The sequence below is a fragment of the Neopsephotus bourkii genome, unplaced genomic scaffold, assembly GCF_033783945.1.
Source record: "Neopsephotus bourkii isolate Nb327-2 ecotype Australia unplaced genomic scaffold, CSIRO-AGI_Nbou_v1 NB_547, whole genome shotgun sequence".
NCBI lineage: Eukaryota > Metazoa > Chordata > Aves > Psittaciformes > Psittacidae > Neopsephotus > Neopsephotus bourkii.
The window spans coordinates 922387-949762 of NW_026901048.1; the positions used below are offsets into that span (position 1 = coordinate 922387).

Consider the following 27376-nt stretch of genomic DNA (forward strand, 5'->3'; position numbering starts at 1 on the left):
TGGTCCGTGAATGTGCACTTAATGTCACGCATTTGTGCGTGTGTTTCTCTTGCTACAGTTGTCTTCTGTAACCTTTGCTGGAGTTTTCTGGGAAGCCAGCTAGACAAAATCTATATTGCTTGCTCAAAAACAGAGAATGCATTAAAAATGCGTCAAAAAAGCTTTACCTCTTATTTTCACATTGACTTCTCTGAGGCATATAGTTTTCTTAGATTTTTCAGTTATTAGAATGACTAAGGTTTTACACATTCTGTAATCATAGAATCATAGAATACAGGCTTGTGTTAAGTTACACTGTGGTAACTAATATTTTTGCCTGCTTTGGACTTTTCTTAATAGGCTTTCAAATAGTCGGTGGAGAGAAGACGGGGAAACTTGATCTGGGAATTTTTATTCATTCAGTTATTCCCGGAGGGCCAGCTGATTTGGAAGGATCTCTAAAGCCAGGTGAATAGTGTAAATAAGACTAGGTGTATACATGTAAGAAAAGACCAAACACATATGTAATATCATTTCCATCTCTGGCTTCAGGCATCCCATTACCTTCTGGATAATTTCTGAAAACTGCTGATACTTCTTCGTTGAACTATACAAACACAAAAATAATATGAATCAAAGTAAAAATTATAAAGCTTGAAGTAGCAGAAAATTAAAGTTACATGTAAATATAAGGGGTTTATTTGCCACTGTCTCTCTATAGATGCTTTGTAATTTAATTTTTTTTAAAACTCCAAATGCATACTTTGATTTTGGAAAAAGTGAATGTAACCATATACCAGGGATGAGGGGGGGTGGGTGGTTATTTCGTATCTGGTTTATTTGGTTTGGATTTTGTTTGGGGTTTTTTTTCCATTTTAGTCTGTGCCTTGAACTGAGTTGCATATTGCTTATTTCACTTCTTGATTTTTGCTTTTGTGTCCAATTTTTTTTCCACAGAACAGAACGTAGAAATAATAATATGGAAAAGTTTGGCATTTTTAAAAGAGGAAATACTCATAACCAGTTCTTGTGGTTTGGTTTGGATTTTGTTAGTTTTTAGAGTGGGCTTTGGGGATTGGTTTGGTTTGGTTTTAATGATTAGGGTTCCTTATTCCAGCATCATTTTAATGTTAATAATTTTTAATCCATGCATTGTGTAGTAGAGATTTTCAGACCCATATTCCATGTTCTCATTGATGGATAAAAATGCAGATGTTAGTTTGTATCTGAACAAACCCTTTTGTGCAGGACACCGACTAATATCCGTAAATAGCACAAGTTTAGAAGGCGTCAGCCACCACGCAGCATTAGAAATTTTGGAGAATGCACCTGAAGATGTAATACTTGTTATCTCTCAGCCCAAGGACAAGCTATCCAAAGGTATGGAACTGCAGTTACTTCTGTAAGCAACTCTGATAGTTGAAATTCTGTTCTGAGGCTGAATGAAGAAGTGTGTAAAACTTTTACCTGGTTGTAAGCTGAGAAATTTGTGTCATGCTGCAGCTAAGAAGGTTGCCAGCTATTGATGACTGTCTTTTCTCCTGGTTTTCAGCATCATGTAACGCTGCACACATCAGTAATGGAACAAGGGGTTATTTGAGGAGGCCGTCGTCGGTGCAGGACAATGAGGCAGAATCCTCTTCAGAAGAGCACAACCAGTCTCGTGGTCACCAGAGACCTGTTTCAGGGAGTCTGTCTGGCTTCTCGGGTGGCAAGCGGGATGGAAGTGTGAGCTCCCAGGATTCCAGAACTGAGAGTGCCAGCCTGTCTCAGAACCAGACATCCGGCTTCTTTGGCAAACGTGCAAGTGGTAGAGCCCAGCAGGATCCTCAGCATTACAGTGATTCCCAGTCTGGGCTTTCTAAAATGAACGAGAAGAGAAGATCTTCATCAGACAGTACACGAGCAAAAAATAAAAGGCCTGGGGTAGTGGAGCCTGTGGAATATTCTGACCGAGGGGATTCTGACATGGATGAAGCAACTTATTCCAGCAGTCAGGAGCAACAGCCAGCTAAAAAGGCATAGTGTATTTCATATGAAGTTTCCAATCAATATAATAGTGGTAGTGAAATATCTGATTGTGGGTGTGAATAAGGGGAAAAGATGTGAGGGAAGGACAGCCTAGCCTGAAAGTTATCCTTTTAACGGGAAATGCTAATAGATAGTTTCTAATAGTTTGGCGATTTTTGTTAAAAAGAATTTGCTCCAAAAAAATAACTTGAATAACTTCCCAGCTTTCCAATGTCAGGAGGTGGCTGTGTCTTACCACAGGCAGATTGTACCTTGGATGAATGTATAGTGCACTTGTTGATTATGTAGAAAACCTCCTTTCAGTTCTGTGTATTTGTCCAATATGTTCATAGTCTAGTGACCACGCCTAGAGGTAAGTTTATTCACCTGACAGATGTTTTTAAACCAAGTTTTTCCTAGATTAAAGCAGTAGTGATGCACCTGGAATGGGTAGCAACAGAATTCATTGTCTTTTGGGATTGATCTAATCCATGGAAAACTGCTTTTGTGTAGTGAAGTTCAGCAGTGCACCATGCTGTCTGAACAGAGACAGCTTGCTGTCTCACCTTTCCAAAAGAACACAATGGCAAGTACTACAAATTAATTCCTAACTTGCAGTGATTCCTTTTTTTAGCTGCTGGAGGTTATTCAGTCAAGTTGTGGCAGCTCCTGCAAATTAATCCAACACTCTTAAACTGCTGCTGTAATACTGAAGAACTGCAGTTTTTATGTTCTGTGACTAACTTACTTTTGACAATACTCAGCTGCTGAAGGCCAAGCGCATTTCTGTGCTAAATCTGTTCAATGGCAGCAATGGAACAGTTAAAAGCAATGAGCCTTATGAGCCTTACTAAATGGTACTTTGCCATGTGGACTCCTTTTGGCCACATCTGACTTCAAAACACACCCTTTAGGGTCTTAACTATAAACTTGTGTACTAATGGCAAATCATTTTCTCTTTTTGTTTTGTGTTTTTGTTTGGTTTGTTGCTTTTTTGTTGTTGTTTTGTTTTTATTTTTTAATAAAGGAATCTTCTTCAGCGAATACAGCAAACAAAATGAATTCTAAAAAGGTTACTGCAGCACTTCTTAAACCCGGAGATATCTTTGAGGTTGAACTAGCCAAAAAAGATAACGGCTTGGGAATAAGTGTCACGGTACTGTTTGACAAGGTTTTTAGATGTTTTCTCTTTTTCTCTACTCCCAGCAACCCATTAAATTGATATATTACAAGGAAGCATATTTTCTGGAGTCACTGTTAAGTATATAGTTTTACTGCTGTGTGATTAATCTTACCAAAGCTGAAAAGTAAATACTATTTTATATTCCTTTTCTTGTCATCTGCCCTTTTAAGTAACTCGTTTGTTGTTTTATGGTGAAGCCCCAAAGTCCTAACAGAATCTTATCACAGACGCTGCTTTCTGAGTACAAAAAGCAAGGTTGTCTTTGTCCCTTGCTACCTAATAATGTGGCAGATTTACAATGGAGAGAAATAAGACCTTCCCTGACTGGCATCACAGGCTGTTGAGGCAGTAGTGTGACTTATATGAGTATCTATGCACATCCACACCCATACCGTGTTCAGGGCTCTCCCTCTGCTGGATAAAAGGCAGAAAGCAAAAAAACTACTTAAATTCAAGTAAGACCTGGCTGACACTGCTTTCTTGCAATATGAAACAAAAATATTTTTTTTATGCACTCATTTCTCCTCAGGCTATAAAATTTTGAAGGGAGTTTAGGGCTCAACACGGTGCAGAGTGGCACTTCAGAGAAGAAAAGAATGATTTATAACTGAGATGCACACATTTTTCACTGCTCCTGTTCTTGTGTTCAAAAGTATATTTCGGTACTTTAATGTAGAGATATGTCTGGTTGATTGATCACCAGACTACACAGTAACTTAAAAAAGTAAAAATTGCTTAAATTATAACAGCAAAGAGCAGTTATTAGCTCAAAACTTACGGCTTTCACTGGCTGTTTATAAGTTGGCCTTTACCCACATGTGGCCATAAGCCTAGACACGTAGGTGGAGTGCAATTCACAATCCTAGCACTATTTTAATATATATGGCTAGTATAGTAAAAGGAGCAGCATGAAACTTTACTATTTTAGCATCACAGACTATCCAAAGTCATATTGCTTTGTCAAGCTTGTAACTTAAGACAGCTGGAATAACAAAGTTGAGCAGGAGTTGGTTATAGAATAGCATCAAACCTAGTGTATGCGTGCATTGGCTTTGTAGAACACATTACAAGATGCCAACCAGTGCAAAGATTTCCCTTAAAGGATGACTGACTGCATGTTAGAAGGGATCTCTAAAGATCATCTAGCCCTGCAGTAAGCAGAAAGGCTAAGGCTCTCCAAAAACAATGCCATTTGAGCTTGAGCAGATTTTTTCAGCTTAGACCTTCAAACTTGTGTGAGCTGAGAGAAGGCAGCACTCCTTAGTTTCCTATTATGTGAGTTTGGAGTAGAGCACTGCATGGGTATGCATCTTCTGCTTTAGCATGCTGTGTTCTCACACATACCTGAGCTTTGATATGCATGCAAGCATGTAAAACCTGGCATAATGCAGACATGCTTCTGCTGAAGAACATTTATTTGTTGTAGGTGCATTTGCATTGTGATGCATCATGTTTTTACAATCTTCCCACCCCAACTGAATTCGTAATAAATTGCATGACTTCCAAAAGGATGCTTTGGGTTGTTTTGGTTTTAAAAGTTTGGGTGTTCTTCTTACATGCTAGTAGCCCTACTGCTTCCTGAGTACAGTTTTCCTTGTGTGACACTGTGTTTGATTAGTAAGTATTTTAACTGCAAAAAGACTAACATCCTGGTTTTGCTTTCCATTTAGGGAGGTGTAAATACTAGCATAAGGCACGGTGGTATTTATGTGAAAGCGGTTATTCCCCAGGGAGCAGCTGAAGCAGATGGCAGAATAGAAAAAGGTAGTATTTAAGTTCTTTCAGCTGGGACTCTTAATGTGAAAAAAGAGCAGATAACTGTCTGTGATGGACTTGACCATACACTGTGGCCTAGAAGCTAGAAGCTATATTTGCCTTCTTTCATTGTACCTTTTTAACTGGGAATAGGAGCTGTTTTTCTAAGCTACTGCATTTGCAGTTGTCATTTTAAATATTGCAACTGCAGAGCCAACAGAAAACTGCTGAGACTTTGGAAGGGAAAAGTCGGAAGTAGGCTGTAATAGGGGGAAAAAAAGTACAAAAATCCTGCAGCCTGTGTTAATGGAGAACATTTCTCTGTTCCAGCCGTGGGGAGAGAGAACTTTGTATTACTTGTGGCCTTCTTGAATGGCATGCTGGGCAACTCAATACAGAAAATTGATGTAATTGTTATGGCTTTTCTTGTTTCAAAGCCAGGCCACATTCCTTATTGAAGTAAGAATTTCCACCGTAGACTTAAGATGTGCTTTTAATAAAGAGTCTGAGCTTTGTGGCAGACTGTCATTCTGCTGTTAACACTAACTTTGACATGGGGTTATCCCACAGAATCATATTGTTGCGTAGGTTGGGAAAAACTTTTAATATCACTGAGATATTAAAGTATATTCACTATTCAGCCATGTAGTTTAGTCGGCAAAGTTCTCTTCTTGACTCGGTGTGTGGAGGGGAAGGAGAATTTCCTTCAACAACTGTCCTTGTTAGCTGAGACTTGAAGGTTTCTATGGATCAGTAGGTTTTACAGATTATGTTCTGCCTGCTTTTTCTTAAATTATCAGTCAATCATTTGTAGGTGACCGTGTGCTCTCTGTCAATGGGATTAGTTTGGAAGGTGCTACCCATAAGCAAGCTGTTGAAACGCTGAGGAACACTGGGCAGGTAAGTGGCTGCTGATTCTATTCCTATGTATAGTAAACCACATCTTCACTCATGGAGAGAGGTAAAAGAACCTGGAGAAGACTGGATTTCTCCCTGGTGTCCTGGTTGCTTTACGTGTGTTTTCTTAGACTCCTTGGCTGCCTGGGCCTTGAGTCTTGCTGCCCACCCTAGTGAAATTCTGGCTCTGTTTGGGTCAGATTTCTACATGGAATTGGACTTTCCTTGTTCCTGGGCTTCATAGGAAGGAAGCCTGGGTGCACGGGTTGGAAAGCAGCTGTAGCAGCATCCTACAGACAGGTCCCAAATCTGCCTGAGGAGATTTGGGAACCACTGAGGAGACAAGGGCCTCCATATATGCAGCAGTGTTTGCATGCTGTGTCGGTAGCTTTATTTGGTCTTGGGCTTTTTGGATAGCACTTGGTTCTGTCAGTGGTACCTCCTCATTTAATAGTGTTATTTATGTCAGCTGCTTCATATGTGGAGGTACATGCACACCTGGAAATAGCCAGTGAATGTACACATTCAGAGCTGCTAAAGACTGCTATTTGTGCTCACTTTATAAAATGCTCACATTGTAAAACTCTATTCCCTTAATGCATGTGAAAATGACACTTTCTTTGATGCTTCTTAACCAACTCAGCCTTACTGGAAGAAAACCCTGTGTTGGCAAGATATTAGTGTCTTCTGAAGACTGTCACAGCCCTTAAAATGAGGAGCAAACGGGAGCTGTATGGGGAGAGAAGTGTCTATAAAGTTTGCTCCTGTAAAACTTAGGGCCCTGACAAATTAGAAAGAAACACATACTCTAGACTGTGCTATCTGCATGACTGTTGCTAGTTGAGAATGTTTCATCTCTTTAGGTGGTGCATCTGCTGTTGGAAAAAGGTCAGCTTTCAGTGGCCAAGGTTCATGCTCCGGTAACACCACAGTGCACACCTCCGAATCAGGTGGGGCAATATGAGCCACAGGAGAAGCCAGCGACAAAAACTACAAATGCCAAAGAATACAGCTTTGTCACTGCAGGTCAGGTTGCATAGGACAATTGTCTGAACTTTCAAAGCATCCTTTGGTTTTCAGAATATTTTTCTTCAGATCTTCTATACCAATCTATACCAAGATCCTGCACATAATGCAGTCTCTTCCATTTTGTGCTGTACCATTTGCTTTTAAAATTTCCTTTCACATCTGGTAATTGTATTTAGTTACTGTTAACTGCTCTCTCACAGTTCCTTGTTTTTTCCCAATTTCACCAGTCTTGCAGGACAGGCCTATGGCACAGTTGTAATAAAAGGGGTGCTGGTAAGGAGTGCCAAGGTGGGGTTAAATACTTATAAATAAATGAGAGATTCTGTAGGTCCTGCTGTTCCTGTCTAGGTGAGAGAAAATATCAAGAGCTTGATGAAGAGAGACAACAGATTTGTTTAGCTGACTAGAGTTTGGCATATTTCAGCACCTCTTGCTGGAGACCTGTGAAAGTAAAGTCTACCCAGATGGGGAAACCACTGCAGATACCTTTTGGTCTTCCTGCATGGGATTTATCCTATCTGGCAGGAGCTCTGGTTGCTGCTCTTAGTAATGTCCAACCAGTGGCTGGGAAGGCTGTTTCACTCTGCTTTAACAGGCTCCTCAGTGGGCTTCCTGGGGAACAGTATTTTGGAGACACCCTAGCTTTCTGTATAGTGTGGATGCTGTCAGGACAAGCCAGCAGTCATAGTCAGCTTTTTGTCCTCTTTAACTTGGACGGATCTTCTAGATAATTCTTGTGTCTAGTAAAGTGGAAGAACCCTGTGAGGAGAAGATTGTGCATCTTATGTCTGGAGTAAGAATGCCAGGCACTTTTTATATGGTCATTGTGCTGTCAGAAATAATAAATTGATGTTCCTTTTGCAGATAACACGTTTGAGGTAAAGCTGTTGAAGAACAGTTCAGGCCTTGGGTTCAGTTTCTGCCGTGAAGATAACCTTACCCCAGAGCAACTGGGCTCAACTATTGTAAGGGTAAAAAAGCTCTTCCCTGGGCAGCCTGCAGCAGAAAGTGGGCAAATAGAAATTGGGGACGTCATTCTAAAAGTGAACGGGGCATCCCTAAAGGGTTTATCTCAACAGGTTTGTACCTAAGTAGTGAAACATGCTGTGATAGTCTTGCAAGTCTTGGGGGTCTGCATCCAATAACAAATCCCATTGTGGCCATAGGAAGTCATCTCTGCTCTGAGAGGAACATCCCCAGAAGTCTCTCTTCTCCTTTGTCGACCACCATCTGGTATACTACCAGACATCGATCCTTCTTTATTGGTAGGGTGTATGGCATACGATATTTATGGGGGGTTTTACTGGCTATTTGTAAGCTCTGGTGGGTGGGTTAGTTAAATGGATAATGATGGGGAGGTTGGTCACAGAAACATGGTCCTTAAAGTAAATCCCTGAGGCATGTACTAAGCATTTTGCAGAAATGTGAAAAGAATGCAGGACTTTACTATTTAATTTCGCCCCCGCTTCATTTTGTGGCTTAAGACACTGGAAATTGGCTTAATTCACTGATTTTGTGTCAAAGGTTTCTTTGCAGCCCAGTGGTTTGAAGGTGATCTCAAACAGAATTTCAATCTTTCTGTAGCCCATGTTAAGAATATTCTGTGAAACACCAGTTTGTCTGATTCTGATGCACGTAAATCCAGGGGAAAATAAAATATTTACTTACTGGAAATTAAAGGTGTCCCAAATAATATTTTAAAATGCTCCAATAACAAAACTGAAAGAAGGCCACTTTCAGAAGACATGGAAATTAAATGTGTGTCAGCAAAAAGAATGTAGCAGGTAATTTGCCTGAAAAGCAGGCTTTCCATAATACAGGGAAGTGTAAAACTAAGGGAGACAAATCTTCAGTTTAAGTTATTTTAGTATTATTTTCAAACAATCAAAACCATTCAAGTCTGATGGCAAACTTAAATGTACAAATGCAAACCTAAGTGAAGTTAAAATAGGAGATAAACAACTGAACAAACTAGTAATACAAATAATTAGTCCTGTAATTAAAACTGTTTGTAGTATGGACTCACTTTACTATGACAGTGCATATATTAAAAGAAGAGGAAAAAATAAACAAGTGGCAATTTTTGTTTATAACGTTATCAGATTGGTGTGTTCATGAACACAAGAATTTGGCCATAAAAGCATAAATGAACCTTTTAAACTTCATGTGTCTGCTAGCTGACATCATTCTTGGGATTTTGTGATTATTAGCAAAACTGTTCTTCATCCTCATGGGAGTCAATAACTTGACTGAACAGTCTCCATTGGACACAAATTACCATAGGTTTTGTAGTCCATCATGTAGGTTTTTGCTAGAAAGGTTCCACGTTTCCCTCCTGTATGAGAATTATTTGACTTCAGTTGTCTTTTAAGCATCAGCAGTGTATTCTAGTTGTAAGGGATTTCATGGTAATTGCCTATATGACTGCTGGGCATGGTTTAAAGGCATCTTGCCAATAGGTGCTCCGGTACTAAAGCCAAGAGAATATTTGTTTTCCTTAGATGAATTTGCAGTTCTGTAGCAGTATATGTTTCAAGGGTTTACAAGTATTATCTTGGCCAAGTTGTGTTGAACTCAGTGAAACTGCGCTATGATATGATTATACAGTTTGGGCAACATCTGAATGGAAGGAGCCACTGACTGCTTGGCAATTTTATGCAGTCTTTCCAACTTCTTTTGTCATCAGAACTGGAATTTCATGTCCTTGCTCTCTTTAGACTCCCATCCATTCACCCCAACAAGTATTTCCCGATGTCAGCAGAGAAGTTTCTGATCCATCAAATGGAGAGCAAGGTGACAGCTCAGATGAAAATGAAACTACTGATCTGAGCAAGAAAAGGCTAAAATCTTCCTCTAGAGGAGACAGCTACAGTGACAGCAGCAGGAGTGGTGATGAGGAGGTGATAGACTCGCCAGCACAAGTGGACCTTGGCTGGAGTTCTGCGCTATACCAAACTTCAGATGAAGTTATGACACAAGCACAAGGTGGTCAGGAGGAGGCTGTTCGCACCATCTCATATCCTGATCCAGAGGCTTCTAGGAAGTCAGAGCTTGAGAACAGGTATACAGTTTATAATGATACTTGTAATATTGAAGAAGGTGTTTACAAAAATAGGTTATTGGACTTTTACATTTTGCTTTTTAAATCTGCATGAAGTCAATATTGGTCCATATATTCATTTATGGTTGACAGCCACATTGTACAAGCTGATCCTTGGGGTTTTTGCTGTTTATCTGTAGTGATTTGCCACTGGATTTGCCACTGATCCCAATCTGTAGAACTGTTGCTGATGTTACCACATCCATTTTAATAAATGACTGTTACGATACTACTGCATCTGAGCTGACCCCGCACCTGAGAGAAGTGGATTCGTTACTCAGCCAGTTGGAAAAAAACACTGAAGAATATGAGCCGGTAACTTACTATTTCTGTCTTTCAGTGTCATAAATGTACTTACTGATGTGGCCATCTGAAAGTTGTTTTAGCCTTGGCAACAGAAGTGAGTGAATAGCAGTTAGGCATATTGATTTACAAACAGGATAGTTGTAGGCACATTCATGTGCCATTTGTAACCAGTGAACTGCAGCTGCTCATACAAATGTCCACAAGCATTTTCTGTCTGGACTCCTGAGGAATTGATATATTTCTCTATGCGAAATTGTAGGCATCCATACGTACATAAGTAGATGCGTATATGTCTATTTCAGATGACATTTCGGCCTGGAAAACTTGGCATTAAATATGGAACCAGCCCTGATATCTGTACTCAGAAAAAGCTTAAATGGCAAATATCTTGCTTCTGCCCTGTTAGTTTTTTTGTGTGGTTGTTCAGAGATCATAAGATAAACTGGGGCAGCGGGGATATCAGGAGACTGTTCTTTGTAGCATTTATATCTATGAGTCTCAAAGCCTTTCTGTTCTGCTTCAAAAAGCAGCATATTTTTGAGACTCTTCTGAAATAGCTTCTTGCCACCCCAGAAATGTCTTGTGTATCAGTAGGAACTTCTGCTACCATATGCTCACATACTCTATTCACAGATGGAAAAAAATGCAAGTTGATCCTTGATACATCTCAGTTGTGAAGGTCTTTCAGGTTACAAAGCTGCTTTAGCTCATACTCCATTTTGACAGGAAACTGTCCTTTCGTTAATCCCTTTTTCAGAAGGTATTCTCAAACCTTCCTGGTGCTCTATGAGTTTCTATGCAAATGAGGCACATCTATGTCTTTCAAATCAAAATTAATGGAAATTAAAATAGGGAAAACATGCCCATGTGTTCAGTTCCAAGATAAGCTATGGTACTGTATTTCACTGTAGGAAAATACATGCACCTGTTTTCTTCAGTTCAGCAACTCATAGAATCATAGAATAGTTAGGGTTGGAAAGGACCTTAAAATCATGTAGTTTCAACCCCCCTGTCATGGGCAGGGACACCTCACATTAAACCATATCACCCAAAGCTCTGTCCAGCCTGGCCTCGAACGCCACCAGGGATGGAGCATTCACAACTTCCTTCGGCAGCCCATTCCAGTGCCTCACCACCCTAACAGTAAAGAACTTCTTCCTTATTTCCAATCTAAACTTCCCCTGTTTAAGTCTGAACCTGTTACCCCTTGTTCTATCACTACAGTCCCTAATGAAGAGTCCCTCCCCAGCATCCCTATAGGCCCCCTTCAGATACTGGAAGGCTGCTATCAGGTCTCCACGTAGCCTTCTGAACAGACCCAATTTTCTCAGCCTGTCTTCATATGGGAGGTGCTCCAGTCCCCTGATCATCCTCGTGGCCCTCCTCTGGACTTGTTCCAACAGTTCCATGTCCTTTTGATGTTGAGGACACCAGAACTGCCCACAGTACTCCCAGTGAGGTCTCATGAGGGCAGAGTAGAGGGGCAGGATCACCTCCTTCGACCTGCTGGTCACGCTCCTTTTGACGCAGCCCAGGATACGGTTGGCTTTCTGGGATGCAAGCGCACACTGAAGCTGGCTCATGTTCAGATTCTCATCGACCGACACTCCCAAGTCCTTCCCCTCAGGGCTGTTCTGAATCTCTTCTCTGCCCAACCTGTAGCTGTGCCTGGGATTGCTCCGACCCAGGTGTAGGACCTTGCACTGGTCATGGTTAAACTTCATCAGGTTGGCATCAGCCCACCTCACAAGCGTGTCAAGGTCCCTCTGGATGGCATTCCTTCCCTCCAGCGTATCAATCGAACCACGCAGCTTGGTGTCATCGGCAAACTTGCTGAGGGCGCGCTCAATCCCACTGTCTATGTCACTGACAAAGATGTTGAACAAGACCGGTCCCAACACTGATCCCTGAGGGACACCCCTCGTTACTGGTCTCCACCTGGACATGGAGCCGTTGACCACAACTCTTTGCGTGCAGCCATCCAGCCAGTTCTTTATCCACCGAGTGGTCCATTCATCAAATTGGTGTCTCTCCAATTTAGAGACAAGGATGTCTTGCAGGACAGTGTTGAACGCTTTACACAAGTCCAGGTAGATGACATCAACTGCTCTACCGCTGTCCATCAGTTCTGTAGCCCCATCACAGAAGGCCACCAAATTGGTCAGGCAGGATTTCCCCTTAATGAAGCCATGCTGGCTGTCACCAAGCACCTCGTTGTTTTTCACGTGCCTTAGCATGCCTTCCAGGAGAATCTGCTCCAAGATTTTGCAAGGCACAGAGGTGAGACTCTTCCTGATTGATGTGATTTCCTGATGTGAATTCCTGATGTGATGTCTTACTTGAAAAACACAGAGCCATTTTTATATATAGCAGCTAGTTGAGGGTAAAATAAGGTGATGGGTTTGGTGAGTGCCTTCACTACTTTTAGATTATAAACCTTTGGCCCGAGGTTAGCTCCATGCAAAACAGCAGTCCATCTGAATTCATTAGAAGCAGCTAAGTTGAGCCTGCTAAGACATATATTGGTACAGTCGAAGCTTGTGTTCCACTTAAACCAATAGGTAGAACCATTTTCTATTTCTAACTGTTTTAAATTCAGTGAAGTGTTCAATTGCTTCTGTTTGTCTATTTAAAGTGCTCTTTTCTTCTCCTAGGAAGTAGAGCTTCGAGTCACTATGACAAAGTCAGAAAAGGGCAGTCTGGGTTTTACAGTGACCAAAGGTAGCGATAATGTTGGCTGCTATATTCATGACATTGTTCAGGATCCTGCCAAAAGTGATGGGAGACTACGACCTGGAGACCGACTGATAAAAGTGAGATGATTAATGTTTTCAGATACAGGGATTACATGAAAAGGACAGCTTTGAGTCAAATGTGGTTAAGGAACAAAGGCATGCACCTTCTGAGAGGCTTAATTTGATAGCACTTTAGACAAAAGAAATACAAGTATGACAATGTGACAAGATTGCTGAAGGGAGTTTATGGTATGTCCCACAGCTAGGCATGTGTGCAGCTACTATTCATGACAGCAAAAAATGGTTTAAAGAGAAAAACATTAATTGATTAAATAAGATGGTTGCCCAGGTATGCAGAGGAGTTCTTGGTTAAATACATTTATGGCTAGCTTATTGTTCAGAAATAAAATTTAAGAGACTTAAGGGTTTACTGGGTACGTATCATGTAGTACAGATGTTCATCATAGAATCATGAAATAGTTTGGGTTGGAAGGGACTTTTAAAGGTCATCTAGTCCAACCTCACTGCAGTTAGTAGGGATATCTAAATAGATCAGGCGCTTAGTGCTTTATCCAACCTGACCTTGAATGTTTCCAGAAATGGGGCATCTGCCACCTCTCAGATCAACCTATTCCAGTGTTGCACCACCCTCATAATAAAAAACTTCTTCCTTATATCTAGTCTGAATCTACCCTATGCTAACTGTTTTACTCAGAACCTAACATGGAGATCTGTGTTGCTTTTAATTTTCCCAGGTTAATGACATTGATGTCACTAACATGAGTCACACCGATGCAGTAAACTTTCTTCGCACTGCCCCAAAGACTGTCAGATTAGTGCTAGGGCGTGTTTTGGAGCTACCGAAGATGCCAGTGCTGCCTCATTTACTGCCTGATATCACACTAACGTGCCATGAAGAGGAGCTAGGTAACACAGTAGTATACTGGTTTTTGCTCTAAAGCAATTTTTTTTCCCTTCAGTTACAAAGAATAAACCTGATTTCCTCCTCTGCCCCTTGTTTCTTGCAAAGGTTTGTTGTTATCAGGAGGTCATGACAGCCTTTACCAAGTTGTGTATATCAGCGACATTCTCCCCGGATCGGTTGCTGCCAGAGAGGAGAGTCTCCGTGCACTAGATATTATCCATTATATTAATGGAGTAAGCACACAAGGGATGACTCTGAAAGAAGCCAAAAGAATGCTGGAAACATACCTTCCAAAAGTAGTGCTTAAAGTGACCAGGTATGTTTTGGAAGCAAATGCATCCCTGTACTCTTTAATTTGATTGCAGGCTTTTAGAAGTATATGGGCAAAACATGTTCCTAGTATGACAACTAATTCACAAGAGTGGTACTAGGTAGCATGCTGTTGAGGACTGATGCCACAGAAAGGGTCTCTGTTCACAGTTGTGCTTCAGTGGAGCAGAATGGTACTTAAAAAGCATTTGCTGTGCTTTTTATTTCTCTGGAAGACAAGGGTGTATTCCAGCTATTGAGTGCAAGTGTTCAAAATACAGGGATTACATGAAAAGGACAACTTTGAGTCACATGTGGTTAAGGAACAAAGGCATGCACCTTCTGAAAGGCTTAATTTGATAGCACTTAGACAAAAGAAATACAAGTATGACAATGTGACAAGATTGCTGAAGGGAGTTTATGGTATGTCCCACAGCTAGGCATGTGTGCAGCTCTGTTCACAGTTGTGCTTCAGTGGAGCAGAATGGTACTTAAAAAGCATTTGCTGTGCTTTTTATTTCTCTGGAAGACAAGGGTGTATTCCAGCTATCGAGTGCAAGTGTTCAAAATACCATTTTCAAAATACACCACAGGTGACTTAAATCATGATCAGCAGTTGTAACAGTAGTACATACTTACATCAATATCTGATTATTACCATGATTTTTTTAATAAAAAATTCTGTTAACATTTCTTTTTATAGAGATGGTCATGCAGTGCTTCCAAAATCCAAAAGCCCTGATAGCTCAAATCCATGGCCAGTGAAAGCTAATGGTAAGATTTGCTTGCTTACTTAATGCAGGTGAATTGCACACATTAATAAAAATGAACAAACTGATACGGGCCCTCCACTTAAAACTGCCTTCCTGTAGATGACTTGTCATGCACATGTTCATGACAAGATAAAAGGTTATTTTTAGGTTTCAGTTATTTCATCTACAAGTTTTCTCCTTTGTAAAAGCACAATGTATATGGAAACCCAAAACTTCACTAGTAACTAGGTATATAGCATCTACTTGTTCCATTTTCATAGAATCATAAATAGTTAGGGTTGGAAAGGACCTTAAGATCATCAAGTTCCAAACCCCCTGCCATGGGCAGGGACACCTCCCACTAAACCATGTCACCCAAGGCTCTGCTCAACCTGGCCTTGAACACCGTCAGGGATGGAGCATTTACAATTTCCCTGGGCAACCCATTCCAGTGCCTCACCACCCTAACAATTTTGTCTCATTTATTATACTAGTAATGGGATATTTAGAATAGTCAGTAGTTCTCTGATATCATAGTACCTTTAGCAAGTGAAAGGTACCTTTGAACAAGGACCCAGATGTCAGGTGATGTTAAACAAAAAATAACCCCCAAAAGTTAGTAACAGGTGACCGTGGGCTTGTGTTTTGTACATTTCGAGGGAAGAGAAATCATGCCTTGTTTTCACGGTATGTTGTTAAGCTGTTTATCAACATTTCTCTTTTCCTTAGCATTGATTATTTGCAAAAGCATTCATAACATGTGTCGAATCTAACATTCATAAAACTGTTACAAAGTATAGTCCATCAGACATAAGTTTGGCAGTGTCCATCAGACATAAGTTTGGCAGTGTCCAGCAGCCAAGCAGAAATGTTATTCATTTCATAACATAACATTAAATATGTTGTTTCTTTAATAAAAATAATTGTTTTGGGCTAATTTAATTTCTGTGGTAAGGTTGCTGTGAAATTATTGGTTTTGGTTTTTTTTTTTTTTTTTTTTTTTTCATTTTTGTTTAGGTTGTTCCTATAGTGATTCCTGTGATAAAACAGAAAAGACAACTGATGCTCATGAGCCCAAGGTAAATATTACTTTATTGTGCCTACTGCCATTAGAAAACCTACTTTACCAAAATTTTAAAAATAAATAAATCAATCCATGAATGGAAGGATACAAGCCCACTGTCAGTGGGTTTGTCAGTTGATGTGAATAAGCACTGATCATAATAAATATGGCAGGTTTTTTAATTGATCTTCTCCTTCTTTGGGACTGCTTTATCAGAAGACACAGGGTCTTATGAGAAGAACAAGGCTCTGATCCGCAAAACTCCATTCAGTTCACAGTTTCTGGAGATGTTTGCATGTTACATTCACTAGATTGTTTTCCTACCCCCCTCTCTCCCCTGCCACTTATTTTTTTCCTGAGAAATAGTGTGTTGTGGGACCAAAAGTGTTGAAGCCTGAATGTGCTTTGTAGACTTTATAATAATGTTAAATGCCTCTGTTAATGTAATGTTTAATACACGTGGGGTTTTTTTTAGTTGCCCTTAATTTTTTTTATTCTTTTCATGTGCAACTTCTAACACACATTAAATTTGCCTGCCCATCACCCAGCTATCTCAGATGAGAATAGGGTTTTGCATTTGTTGCTAAGCAGAGCAGTGAACATTTTAAGGCTTCCTTGCTGCATCAACAAACTTCCAGACTTTTTAAGGGTTAATTTGTATTGTTCTTTGCTTTCTTAGATAAATGGCAATGTCTTCCTGGGGCCTTCCCAGACAAATACAGAAAGCAACATCCATCACTCAAAAGGACTAATGAATCTCTCGGGATCTGGAGATGCACCTTCCGTTGGCTTTACCAATCAGATAGCAGACTTTTCTGAACAGAGTGACAGATCAGGTAAGAAATGAGATGGGGGACAGCATTAATCAGCCTTTAGTGTATACATGCAAGTGAGTCAAGGCATTGTTGAATATGCTGAAATAAGTCAATGTTAGACTGGCAGTCAGTTTTAGAAGATCATCTCCAAGTTGCATGCTCAGCTTCAGAGAAATTAGCTGATGTTGGAGACTGTATTCTGTGTAAGAGAGAAATGAAGGAAAGCCATGATAAAAGTTAGAAATAATGCAATGATGTCTGCCTCTATTTTTTCTGAGAAAACATCCTATATTAGGAAAATCTGTCCTTTTATACTGTTCTCTTTAAAAACAGAGGTTCCAGATGATGAGTATTATGATGAGGATGATCACAATGAAGTTGTCCAGTATCTGTTGGATGTTGTAGATGAGGAAGCCCAGAACCTCTTAAATCGTAATAATGCAACCTCAGAGGCTCAGAGTCTTCTACATCTCAAGAAGGCCACATCAGAAGATCACTTGCCAGGTAACATAAGCCATTAAAAAGGCATATCATTGACAGCAAAATGCTTCTTGAAACAAGGTGCCAAATAAATTGATTTGGCAGGAAGGAGAGTTTACACTTAATTGACATGTGAACTGAAAGTTTCCCAAGTAAAATACAGACAAATGGTTGCTGATTCCGGTGAACTTCAGTTGCAGTTTAATAAGGCAAGCTCTGGTTTGACAGATCTGGATTTTGCTCTAAGTAATCTGGGAAAATTAGTGCCATACAAGAGTTGTCTTTTCAGTGGAGTTCGTGCTATTCTGCAGTTGAAGACATGTTGAAATGCTGAAGCTTTTCAACGTTTCATTGATTACTGATAGCACAACTTGGAAATGTGTTGAGATCTCTCAAAACAAAAAAAAAAATTGCCAACCTGCTCTTTTAGAAAGACTACTGTTTTCAGAACCTGCTTCTGTACACCTTTCATATCCATTGTTCCAGCTTCTCAGCTCCAGTTGTTATTAACTAAAATTTAGCATGGAGCAGGATTTTGTAGTTCCTTTGTGGTCTCACGCTATGTAGGCATGATCCAAAAGTGAGCTCAGCTGGGGAATATTATTGGAGCTCCACTACTTCCAATTTCCTGTAGGCAGGATCTGGCTTTTGCAACTGAAGATGAATTGAATATGTAAGATACAGCAGCAGAGAACTACTGTAGCAGACACATACAAGTCATATTTTATCCGGCACACCTTAATTAGGTCTTGTTAATACAAAGAGCAGGTAGAATGCTGGTTTAGACCTACTGCTGGTCTAAATGTAACTGAATGGAAGAAACATTACTGACATGGGAATCTGATCACTTCTTAGCACTAGGCTGTTCATCCTTTATGTTGCGGCACAGATATTCTGTTAGCTATGCAAACCACTTCATAAGGAATGACAGATATTCCAGTCAGAAAAGAAAGGAGCCTAAAGTCTGATCATTCTATCCAGTTGGACCTCTTTTCCAGCACACTGTTAGCAAAGGCACTTAACAGATGTTTCTTGGTTATTCTGGTACCTATATTTCCTGTGTAGTGCCAGGCAGGTTTAACAGGATTTATATCTATGACAAGGTGACTCCTGGGCATCTTTGGGTGAGTTTATGCTGTATCTCCTGATTTTCCTGTTCCAGCAGAGATGAATGGAAAGCTGACAGAAGATAAGTCTGAAGACACAGACTGTGATGGGTCATCTTTGCCTGAAGATTTTTCAGAGGTGGGATACCAAGAAGCTGGCAGACATTTGTCTGCTGATTTTGCTTTCTCAGATGCTGTTTTGATTTATTGTTTTCCTTATTGGCATAGAACTTGTGGAAATAACTTTGCATGTCTTTTAATTTAAAACATCTTTGTCAATAGTAGTTGTAAATGGTGTACAAACATTTTTTAATTGTATAAGATTACCGTAAATTAATTATATAAGAGAACAAAGCATAGTGTTATTTTATACTGTTTCTCATATTTTTTTTTCAATAAAGGGCTAGAATAAACTACCTTGTTAATGTTATTTTTGGCATTTAATCTGAAAGATTTGCTTGATTCCTGCTCAGGGAAGAGAAGTAGTCACAATGAATGCTGTGCAGACTTAGGTGTCCAAAATCTAAATTGGAGATTTCTTTTCCTCCTACTTTTTGCTAGGATCTGTTCATTAATTTGAACGACATCTATATGGGGTTTATCCTACATTGCATGTGCTGTTTTACATCTGTCGCTAGATGCCTGGGTTTCATCTCAATATTTGAGATCAGCAGAACGCTGTCTGTCCAGCACATACTGGCTATTGCATCTCTCTGTCCAGCTGCTAAAGCTGAGAGTCAGATCAAGTATCTGGCTCTGTATTGGTGTGCTCTAGGAGGCCAACAAGTAAAATTTTCTGAGTATGGCAGTGGAAACTTGCAAGCTGGCTTAATAAGTATAAATGGTTTTGTAGAGGTTTGTTGTTTGGGTTTTTTTTTTGCAAGGGGAGGGTCAAAATGCTGCCTTCTCTGCTGAGTCTTCATCATCTGTTGAGGAAGGCGTATATAGAAATACGCCTTCCTCCAAATACATTTAGAGGTAAAGCCCTGTTCTGCTGTATATAGGAGTGGTGGCTTGTGAGAAAGCAGAAGTTTTCACTATCAAACTTACCCCATAAAGAGGTTTTTAATATTAGAAACAAAGTAAACTGGAGAAAATGTAGATGGCTCTACTGCTGCTGTGAATCAGGAATGATTTTAAGGCAGCTTTTTGGCCTTGTTACAGTAATGCCTCTTTCCAATCATTCAGTGTTCTTGTCCTCTCTTATTTTGGGTTAATGAGATGTCTAAAAGGGGAAAGTCTGTCATTATGTGCTGCTTTGAACTTAGTACCCTTCAGAAATAGCCCATGTAATTATTAATTGTTTAAAATTTACAGTGGGTGAGTGTTATAACTCTGTCCTTTAATGTGTTTTGAAATATTTCTGCCACTAGCTAATACATGTAAATGGATGTGAAGACTACTGTGAAGTAAAAGCTACGCCAGAAAGGTAAGATTTCTTTACTAGTGTTGCTTGAAAGCAAACCTGTGAAGTCTGAAACTCTGAAGAGAGATATGTTATAAAAAAAACAACCAACTCAAACTAAAAGCAAACCCAGTGAAGTATCTGTGTGTGAAGCCTTGTTGCATTGCTCTCTGTCTAGTCTTGTTATTTCAAAGATTATAATTTGTGGGAATATTAGTCAGCTTTATGTGGTTTATTTATGTGGTTTTATTTATTCCTTTGATATGTGGTTATAACAAGTAACTGGGCTGTGTTCAAATGGCACCAAATAACTTAATTTGCATTGTACTAGCAATTTGGTACTTGCATGTGAAGAAAATGTTCAAACAATGCTGTCTTCAGTTTGAAGGTTTACAAGCTTCATTAATATTATTTCTTCTGGTTTTAGAGCACAGAAACTAAACTGCATAGTTCCACTGGTCCACCTGTTCCCATTTGAGTATTTAGAGCTTACTTTTTTACATAGAAAGCTTAAAGTGTATATACTTCTTTTTATATTATGATGTTGTTTTTAGGAAGTTTTGGGTTGAGGCTTGGCACAAGCAGCATCATTATGACCTAAAATACTTAATACGTTTATCATCCTCAGCAAAGCTAGTGAAATTGCAATGGAAGATATATATCCTACTGTACAGGTAGTGGATTATGTGAATGGTCCAAACCTGCTTTTGGGTGTTCTTTCACAGAATCACAGAACGGTTTGGGTTGGAAAGGACCTTAAGATTATCTAGTACCAGCCCCATGCCACAGGCAGAGACACCTCACACTAGACCAGGTTGCCCAAGGCTCTGTCCAGACTTGAGCACTGCCAGGGATGGAGCATTTCTCTGCTTAGCCTTTGAAAAGTAATTGCAATGATAGAACGTAATTGCAGTGATAGCTGTTACCAGATTCCTGTCTTCCTGATTGTTTTATTAGGTTGCAAATGTATTGGTATTTTTCTAGGTGATCTCTTTTTACTTCCATAACTTGTCTTCTTACAGGTCAACTCCACAACCTCCGTTGAGTCAAGCAGATGAAGATGAAATCACATGGGGAAGTGATGAACTGCCAATTGAATCAGTCAGCCAGGAACATGTAAATAAAGGCAAGAACTTTAACAAATCATCAGTGGAAATTTGAGGATCACGTTAAATAGAGAAAATGCCAGAAGTGAATTTTAAAATGTCCTGTTTTGAAGGTGTAAAGACACATGTGGTGGGAAATCTTAACAGCTCAGCAGCCCACTGGAAAGGATCTTTACAGCTTTGCATAATAAATGTGCAAGAGTTGATAGGAACAAGCATTGGCAACATTACACCTATACTTGTAGTAGAGTTGAAACCAGCTGAGATGCTTTCTTCCATAGCATCTATCTCAGAAATGCTGTAACTATAGATATTTGACTGTGATCAGATTGATATATCATGTGCTCTGCATACTCCATTCTCAAATTAGGCAATATATTTTCTTTGTCATGACTCTTATTCTTCCACTGCTGCTCAATGTGGCAGAGTGGAATGCTACTGAATTTGATGTGTTTGGCAGAATCTAGTCTTCTTGGGATGGCATTAGTAAAGTCAGTTCCTGAAATTCTTATACAGCTGTCTTTTATCTGTATTCATTAAAAGAAAAAAAAGGATAATCTGTGTAAACCTTCAGACTAAGTCTAAATTAAGGATATTTTTAATTGTGATACCAGAGAGACTCTCAGTTTATCAATTTTGTTGTACTTCAGAGAAACAATGAAGGCCTCATACAAAGCAAGCTTTATTGGAAAAAAAAAAGATAGATTTAACCCATCTAACAATTACCTCTTGAAAGACATGTTGAATGTAAGTGCTAAAAACAAAGTCACGGGCTGTTATATTTAAGTGAAGAGTTCTGAATTAACCCCTGTGTGCATTTATCAGTTTTGTAGTTTGTGTGAAGAACCTGTGTTTAAAATATGTTTGAACTTTGTTTCAGTGTGTTTATTGGAAGTTCAGGAAAATAGTCTCTTTGGTTCCTGGATTTATCAAAGCTGATTTTGCATCGTGCTGATTTTGTTAGTTAATGTGGTTTTGCTTGTCAAACTGAGAGGGTATCTTTGGATTCTCTCTGGTGTATTGAGGCAATCTAGAGAAAACTGGTAGTACAGTGGGGAACAGCAACAAGGAAATCCAACACTGCACTACGGTTTCCCTAGTTTTAGCTATTTGTATTTGTATTTATATCAATCAGTCCTGCTGTTCTGCTAGATTTCCCTTTAGTGACAAATGACGAGATCTCTGCACTCCCTACTGTGAATGTGCTCCCTGGTGGCAAGTACTCAGGAGCTAAACTGAAGGCAGTGATCAGAATGTTGCGTGGATTGCTGGAACAGGGAGTCCCTTCTAAAGAGATTGAAGTGAGTAGCTACTTGTCCTTTAAAGTCCTGTTTTCTAGTATGAAGCAGTTAGAATGGTTGACTCATCACTGCTTTAAATACCACAGCTCTTTAATTGGCAGCTGTAAAGGGATTAAAAGACTCCTTTTACCAAAAACTTCTCTCCCTTCCCCCCCCCACCCTGTAACTGCTAAGAAGTAAGATTAGGTTGAACTAGGAATTCAATTCAAAAGTGTGTTTACATCATTCTTTCTTCTGGTAAATTACCAAGAGAAAATGATGTTAACAGGCAGAGACAAGGTAAATGCTGTGAAATCTACCTGCAGAATGTGAAAAGAGTCTTAAATCAACCATAGATGATCTTAAGGTCCTTTCCAACCCTAACTGTTCTATGATTCTTTGTTACACAGTATTTTTTGAGAGAATGAGAAATTATTTACTGGATAATAGGGTGGGGTTTTTTCATTATCTTAGCTATATGAAATGAGATTCCTTCCTGTGACTGAATTATTATTCACCTCTACATTAGGATTATTTATTTCTTAATGATTCTGTCTGTTAAGTACTTGGTTACAGAACTACTCTTTACACTTATTACCATTCAGCACTTTCTAATGTATATGTAATTGCTTCTTTACAGAACCTTCAGGAGTTGAAACCTTTGGATCAGTGTTTGATTGGACAAGCCAAGGAGAACAGGAAGAAGAACAGATATAAAAACATACTTCCTTGTAAGTCCTAACTAATCTGAAGTTCACTGTTGATATTTCATTATCACCTGTCTGATCAGATGAATTAGGTTAGAAGTGGCATGTCCTAGTTGTGCTACTAAGAGAGGAAAAAATTTGTCTGCTACTTATTTTCCACACATTTAAAGCAAGCAGTTGTAAAGCAGTTTAAGGTAAGTTAACAGTAAGCTACTGTAGTAGGCTGGGATGGATGTTGACAGATTCTTCAGGTGTTTCAGCAGATTCTATGTCTTAAACATTGTATACATATGGAGCCAGACAAGATTTTTTTCATTTTTATCCATGTGAAATTGGAAAACCAGACATGTATACTATTGTCAGTAAATTTCCTGCAACAGAATTCTGTTTGTTAGGTGGGAGATGTGTGGAGAAACAAGAACTGACAAATGTTCTGAATGAGAAGTATTCAACCTCAGTTTCAGAGGTGCTGCAGGTATCCTGCCTGTCTCCCGATCTAGATTTCTCCCCTAGCTATTTTTTTCTTTACTTAAAGAGAAGTATCCTAAAGCAAATATTGTAGTGATTTTTAATCTTTTTTTTTTAATAAGATCAGGAAGCATCTGTGGAGATAAGTACTATGTGAGTGTGTAAGGCTCTGCATCTCTATCGTTTGAAAGTCTAATTATGTGCATGCATAGCATGAAGGTATTTTTGTTGTGTGGGAATTGCAGATGATACCACTAGAGTGCCCCTTGGGACTGAAGGTGGATACATCAACGCCAGCTTCATTCGCATGCCAGTGGGGAATGAAGAGTTTGTTTACATTGCATGTCAAGGACCTCTCCCCACAACTGTAGCAGATTTCTGGCAGATGGTTTGGGAGCAAAACTGTACTGTGATTGCCATGATGACTCAGGAGGTTGAAGGAGAAAAGATAAAATGCCAGCGTTACTGGCCAGATGTACTCAATAAAACCACCATGATAAATGATAGACTACGGCTTGCTCTTGTAAGACTCCAGCAGCTCAAGGGCTTCATCATTAGAGTGCTGGAGCTAGAAGAGATTCAGGTAAGTGAATCTGCATGCTCAGAGTGTTGGCAATTTTATCCTCATACTTCTGGCTTGCCTGCTTTCAGTTGCAGTGTCTGATCAAGGGGTAACTTGGGGCTTCTCCTTTTTGTCCAGCGATCATTACTAGTCAACATTTCCTCATTGCAGCTTGTGTTATTCTGTGACCTTTATAGAAGCAGCTGGATCAGGAGATTTCATTATGCTAATAAGACTCTAAATGTTGGCTTCTTAGGTGCCTTTGGCCACATAAACATTTATAGGGATATGAAATTCACTGCAATCTGGCTGGGTCATTCCTTTGTGTGATCATCTCAGTCTGCACACTGTTCCTTATATTATTTAACTATTGGCTAGTTATTTTCAGTTTAGGTCACTGTTTCTCTTGCTTTATGGAACTACAGAACACCTTCATTAGGCAAATACTTCTGAGACTGTTTCCTTTGAGGACTTACCTTTGGGGTTTTATTCTTCCCATGTGTTACATTTTGGTTTTTTTTTAAATGTTAGACAGGTGAAGTACGGCACATTTCCCATCTGAACTTCATTGCCTGGCCTGACCATGACACCCCTTCTCAACCAGATGACCTGCTTACTTTCATCTCCTACATGCGTCATGTCCACAAATCAGGACCTATCATAACTCACTGCAGTGCAGGCATTGGACGGTCGGGGACCCTTATTTGTATAGATGTCATTCTAGGGTTAATCAGCAGAGACCTCGATGTGAGTACCCAAGAGAATGGGCTAAGCTATGCTTTTGACTTGCAGGAAATGTGTTCCATTGGATCTGTCCAATTGTTTAAAGAATATGCTAAGCTTTTCAGAGTAGTGAATCTTAATGGAACTTCAATCAGGATGCAAGAGCAGTACTTGTGAAATGCTTCTTTGTTGGTGATCCAGGGGGTGGGGTGCTCAGCCTTCTGCTGGTCCTTGGCTCAGGGAATCTTCTTGTTGGTCTTGTTTGACAACTCAGCAATCCAACATTGATAGATGCCACCTGAGATATCAGAGTTCATGTTGCAAGAATATCTCCTGCCATGGCAGACTTCTGGTGTATGGCTTGGGAACAACAGTGTGTTGCCATGATGACTTGGGCAATTGAAGGAAAAGCTAAAATGCCTGCCTTGCCTGGCTGGATGTACTCAGTGGAAGTATTGTGTTAAATGGTGCTAGAGCTGAGAGTTGCAGCACTCAGTTGGTCAGAGATCCATGAACTGTTGGAGGGCAGCTAGAAATCAACCAACCAACTGAATCAAAAACTCCATGTACAGACATCTCAGCTGGAGATGAGGGTATGTAAATTAACTTTTCCAGCACAACCAGGGATATGTATTTTAGGGTGATCCACAGGAGGGTGCTAGCTTCCTTATGTTTATGTGCTTCAGTGTCCTGGTGCATTTGTAGAGAAGATGAGCTTTGTCATGCTTAGCTTAGTGGGGTTTCTAAGAACCCACAAAATGTCTTATAACTTTATAAACCTGGGGAAATAGTGTTTTCTTAGGTTGGACTGAGGGGCTCTATCTTCTGCACACTCAGCTCCCAGTAAGAGTAAGCACAGAGAAAGAAAACAAGAGAAGGAAGGTATCTGATGTAGGAGGGCCACATACGTATTCCCCAGAGACAACACATATTGGTTATCTACCAGACATTTGTCGCTATAGTAAATTGTTACTTGTTTCACTACAAAATGTTTAATGAACCTAGTTGGATTCCTTGGTTTGATGCTGGGAATATTTCCTTTATATGCATGTAAGTCTTATTTTTAAAAATGTTTTAACTTGTGGTTTGTTTTGGTAGTTTGACATCTCGGACCTGGTGCGCACAATGCGTCTGCAGAGGCATGGGATGGTTCAGACAGAGGTGAGTCTGGCTTCCCCAGCTATATGATAAAGGAAAGACAGTGGAATTCTAACTCTGATATGCCAGGAAACTTTGCAATACACAATGGTTGTCTTTGTGCCTTATAGTGTAACATCTGTGTTGTGAGAATTATATCAGATGCGTACCAGTAAGAGGAGTGTGTATTTAACAGTTATAAACACAGGCAATTTTTAACATGCTCTGCTGTTTTCATCTGTGTTTAATTAAAAATGTCCTGAAATCCCCCCTGGGGAGATTTTCAAACAGAAGTTAAATTAATGTTTTAGGAATAATCTAGATCTAGAGCTAACTAACTTTATTTAACTAACATGGACATCACAAGGTCTTGTTAAAATATGCACTTCTTCTTTGAACATGAAAGAATTGTCAAATCATAGTTTAAAAAACAAGCAACCACAAGGAAAAAAAAAAGGAAATGAAATTACGGGCCCCATATCACATCCCAAAACACATATTATTCCCCATGCCTGTACTGCTGAGATTAAGATAAGTTGCACTGTCAAAGAGTTCTGTATTAGTTGGTATTGATGCAAGACCTCTTGAAATTCACTTGATGTTTGCATTCCTACTTATGTACTTAACCCTGCTTGAGTTAATTTGAGTGTGAAAGAAGGATGAATGTCCCATATAAAATATACCTTTAAGTGGCAGGGGACTGCTTGCCTTTATTTTAAGTTGAGGTTGCATATTTCTCCACTGTGAGGTTTGTTTTCTGGGTTGTTTGGGGTTTTTTTAATTTATCTGTAGAATTACTATTGAAATCGAGGGCTGTGCAGGTGAGAGTGAATTGCTTTGGTGATGCAAGCATTTTTCTCGTGTTCTGTGCTTTCCTTTCCCTTACAGGATCAGTACATTTTCTGCTATCAAGTTGTTCTTTATGTCCTGAATCATCTCCAACAGGAAGAACAACAGAGAGACAGATGAAATAATGCTGAAGCAGAAGTGCTTTTAAAATAAGAAAGCAGGGAGGTCTAGAGGCTCTCACATGTTCTGCCAAGTTTTCCAGTCCCTTTCTTCAGTTGTCAAATGTCTTTTCTATAAAATCTCTCCATCATTCCAAATAAGGTATATAGCTATAAGGAAAAGGGACAGCTCATATGGTACCACTAATGTCTTCAGTTGCATGGACACGTATGTGAGATTTTTGTATAACAGTAAATAATATTTAATAAAGCTGCATTTTTCTGCAGTTTCCTTAATATGTGGTAAAATAATTAAATAAAAATTATTTTAATTAAAAAAAAGTAAAGAAGAAGAAAAAGTTTTGCAACTGTTTTGGGGTATTTGTTTCTTCTGGGATGGGGGAGTGGGAGGGATGAAGCAGTATTTTTGTCCTGGCAAACATTATTAGAAAGACATTTTAGTACTCTCTTTTAAAAGCTTGTTTATGGCAGATTTTTTGCCCTTTTAGTATAGTTACAGCTATTGTATAGAGGGTATCTCGAAATCTGCATTTAAGTTTTGAGATACCTGTTAGCATGATAGTAGTGAATGTTTAC

The 27376-nt window shown here is 39.5% G+C and overlaps 1 protein-coding gene across 1 annotated transcript in view; it reads left to right on the forward strand.

The window, feature by feature from the left end:
* Positions 1-27132, forward strand: part of PTPN13 (protein tyrosine phosphatase non-receptor type 13) — a 120597-nt gene extending 93465 nt beyond the window's left edge. Inside the window, exons 22-48 of the mRNA XM_061350944.1 lie at positions 340-447; positions 1228-1359; positions 1532-1998; positions 3017-3160; positions 4843-4936; positions 5742-5827; positions 6688-6850; positions 7718-7932; positions 8020-8118; positions 9571-9914; positions 10094-10268; positions 12914-13072; positions 13750-13921; positions 14025-14235; positions 14932-15002; positions 15998-16059; positions 16723-16879; positions 17192-17362; positions 18501-18583; positions 19818-19873; positions 20872-20975; positions 22108-22256; positions 22876-22966; positions 23656-23993; positions 24504-24719; positions 25794-25856; positions 26721-27132. Of these exons, the coding sequence (XP_061206928.1) occupies positions 340-447; positions 1228-1359; positions 1532-1998; positions 3017-3160; positions 4843-4936; positions 5742-5827; positions 6688-6850; positions 7718-7932; positions 8020-8118; positions 9571-9914; positions 10094-10268; positions 12914-13072; positions 13750-13921; positions 14025-14235; positions 14932-15002; positions 15998-16059; positions 16723-16879; positions 17192-17362; positions 18501-18583; positions 19818-19873; positions 20872-20975; positions 22108-22256; positions 22876-22966; positions 23656-23993; positions 24504-24719; positions 25794-25856; positions 26721-26801 (4211 nt within the window). The 3' untranslated portion in view covers positions 26802-27132. The remainder of the gene's footprint in view (positions 1-339; positions 448-1227; positions 1360-1531; positions 1999-3016; positions 3161-4842; positions 4937-5741; positions 5828-6687; positions 6851-7717; positions 7933-8019; positions 8119-9570; positions 9915-10093; positions 10269-12913; positions 13073-13749; positions 13922-14024; positions 14236-14931; positions 15003-15997; positions 16060-16722; positions 16880-17191; positions 17363-18500; positions 18584-19817; positions 19874-20871; positions 20976-22107; positions 22257-22875; positions 22967-23655; positions 23994-24503; positions 24720-25793; positions 25857-26720) is intronic.
* Positions 27133-27376: the final 244 nt, after the last annotated feature.